The sequence below is a fragment of the Muscardinus avellanarius genome (genome assembly GCF_963383645.1).
Source record: "Muscardinus avellanarius genome assembly, chromosome: 7".
NCBI classification, from domain to species: Eukaryota; Metazoa; Chordata; class Mammalia; order Rodentia; family Gliridae; genus Muscardinus; species Muscardinus avellanarius.
This window is the reverse complement of record NC_137793.1, coordinates 36,805,391-36,807,421: the sequence shown is the minus strand read 5'-3', so window position 1 is coordinate 36,807,421 and position 2,031 is coordinate 36,805,391. Positions and strand designations below refer to the sequence as shown.

General features: G+C 42.5%; 1 protein-coding gene across 1 annotated transcript; it reads left to right on the top strand.

Moving 5' to 3' along the window:
- Positions 1–1,498: 1,498 nt before the first annotated feature.
- On the top strand, positions 1,499–1,744 carry CTXN3 (cortexin 3; the record flags this gene model as incomplete). The annotated part of the gene is made up of 1 exon (XM_080698494.1): positions 1,499–1,744. The coding sequence occupies one exon, from the start codon at positions 1,499–1,501 to the stop codon at positions 1,742–1,744; it is 246 nt and encodes an 81-aa protein (XP_080554620.1).
- Positions 1,745–2,031: the final 287 nt, after the last annotated feature.

Below are 2,031 nucleotides of genomic sequence, written 5' to 3'. Positions count from 1 at the left end.
CCCTTAGCTTGGGCAGCAGAGAGAAAAGGGGGGCGGCTGGCGCTCTCTTAGTGTGCCTTATCTGACGAGACAGTTTGTTGTCTTTTTTCCCTTTGTACATCTTTCAGAGGATTCTCATAGATGTTCCTCCTTGTCATAGCATAGCACCACAAGATACTCGGCTCTTTCTTTTCTTTTAGTTTGTTTGGAATGTATGTATTATTAATTATTTTTCCCATTTTTCCCATTTTCTTATTCTTTTCTTGCCCCCTCCTTTTTTTAATAGTAATTTCTTTTTCTTTTTTTTTCTTTTTTTTTTTTTTGGTGGTACTGGGGTTCCTGGAAGCCCTTCTACCTCTGGGCTACACTCCCAGACCTATTTTTATATTTTTATTTGGAAACAGGGTCTCTTAAGCCAGCAAGGCTGGCTTCGAACCTACGTGATCCTCCTATCTCTGCCTCTCAAATGTGGGGATTACAAGCGTGTGTCACCATGCCTGGCGTTTTTTTTTTTTTTCTTACAGTAATTTATAATTTTTTTTTTTTTTTTTTACAGATTAGTGACCTCACCAAGGTCTCAAACTCATTTTGCAGTAGAGGCCTAGAACCTAAATCTCCCTGAGACAGTTTCTTTTTTTTTTTTTTTTTTTGGCACTGGGGATTGAACCTAGAAGTATTCTATCTCCGAGCTCCCCTCTCCAGCTTTTACATTTTTATTTATTTACCTTTTTTTTTTATTTTAGTTTTGTGTGGTACTGAAGGTTGAATCCAGAGATATTCTACTTCTGAGCTGTATTCCCAGCCCTTTTATTTATTTATTTATTTTTTATTTTTTTGTTTTGAAACAAGTTCTTGCTAGGTTGCTAAGGCATACTATGTTGCTGAGGTTGTCCTCGACCCTGTGATCCTCCTGTCTCAGCCTCCCAAGTGCTGGGATTACAGATATGCATCATCATACCTGGCTAGAGTTTCCATTTTAAGCTCCCTTTACTCTGCCTCAGTTTCCCTCACTAGACTACAGAAGTTCCAGCTTGTGCTCACTAAGTGGCCCTGTAAGAAGGAGGTGAGAGTGTTATGATTGGAGGCAGCTCCAGGAGGGTGGGCGGGTAGACTTTGGATGTCACGTAGACAGCACATGCTGAGGCCAATGTCACTAACACGTTTCTCATCTTCTGTCTTATCCTTCCATTCCATGCCCATCTCTCCTGGCCCCAGGTGGCCATTCTCAGGACAATCTGGTAATTTCATGCAAGAGTGAAGTATTCTTCCCCACAATTATACAAAACTAAGTGTAGCTAGTAAAAAAAAAAAAAAAGCTGGTTTATAGATTTCTTCTCTCTGAAAGACATGAGTATGATGCAGAAAACTAGGTTATTATTTGATAGTTATTCCCCTTCGTTTCCTTTTTTTTCTCCTGAAGCCAACCCAGCCTCTCCGGGGTGCAGCCACAATGATCTCAGCTGACCGATGACGGCAGAACAGGGAGCCAGGAGATGGTCTGCTCAGCCTTCCCTGGACGATGGATGGAGGACAGCCCATCCCTTCGCCCCTACTGCCCCTTGGGAACGTGTCCTCAGAGTCTAGCATGTCTCTGGAGCAGAAAACAACCTTTGTTTTTGTAATCTTGTTGTTTATTTTCTTGGGCATCCTCATTGTCAGGTGCTTCCGGATCCTTTTGGACCCATATCGGAGCATGCCGACCTCAACCTGGGCTGACGGACTTGAAGGCCTGGAGAAAGGACAGTTTGACCATGCCCTGGCCTAGCAAGGACAGAACAGGGCCTCCTTCAGAGGAGGTGAAGAGCTTCATGTCCGGCAAGGAATCCCTGTAGTCAATGCTCTCAGCGAATCAGATGCTAAGAACATCTGGTCCAAGGACCACAGTCCATTATCCTATAAGCATGCAGTTGGGTTAAAGATGTCGTATTTGAGGATATTGGAAGTGAAAGTTATATTATGAACCCAAAATAGGAATGCTTAAAAGTCTGTGTTTACTTGAATGTTGTTGAATGTAGAATTGTGAAGCCAAGAGCATCAATACTGACCTAGACT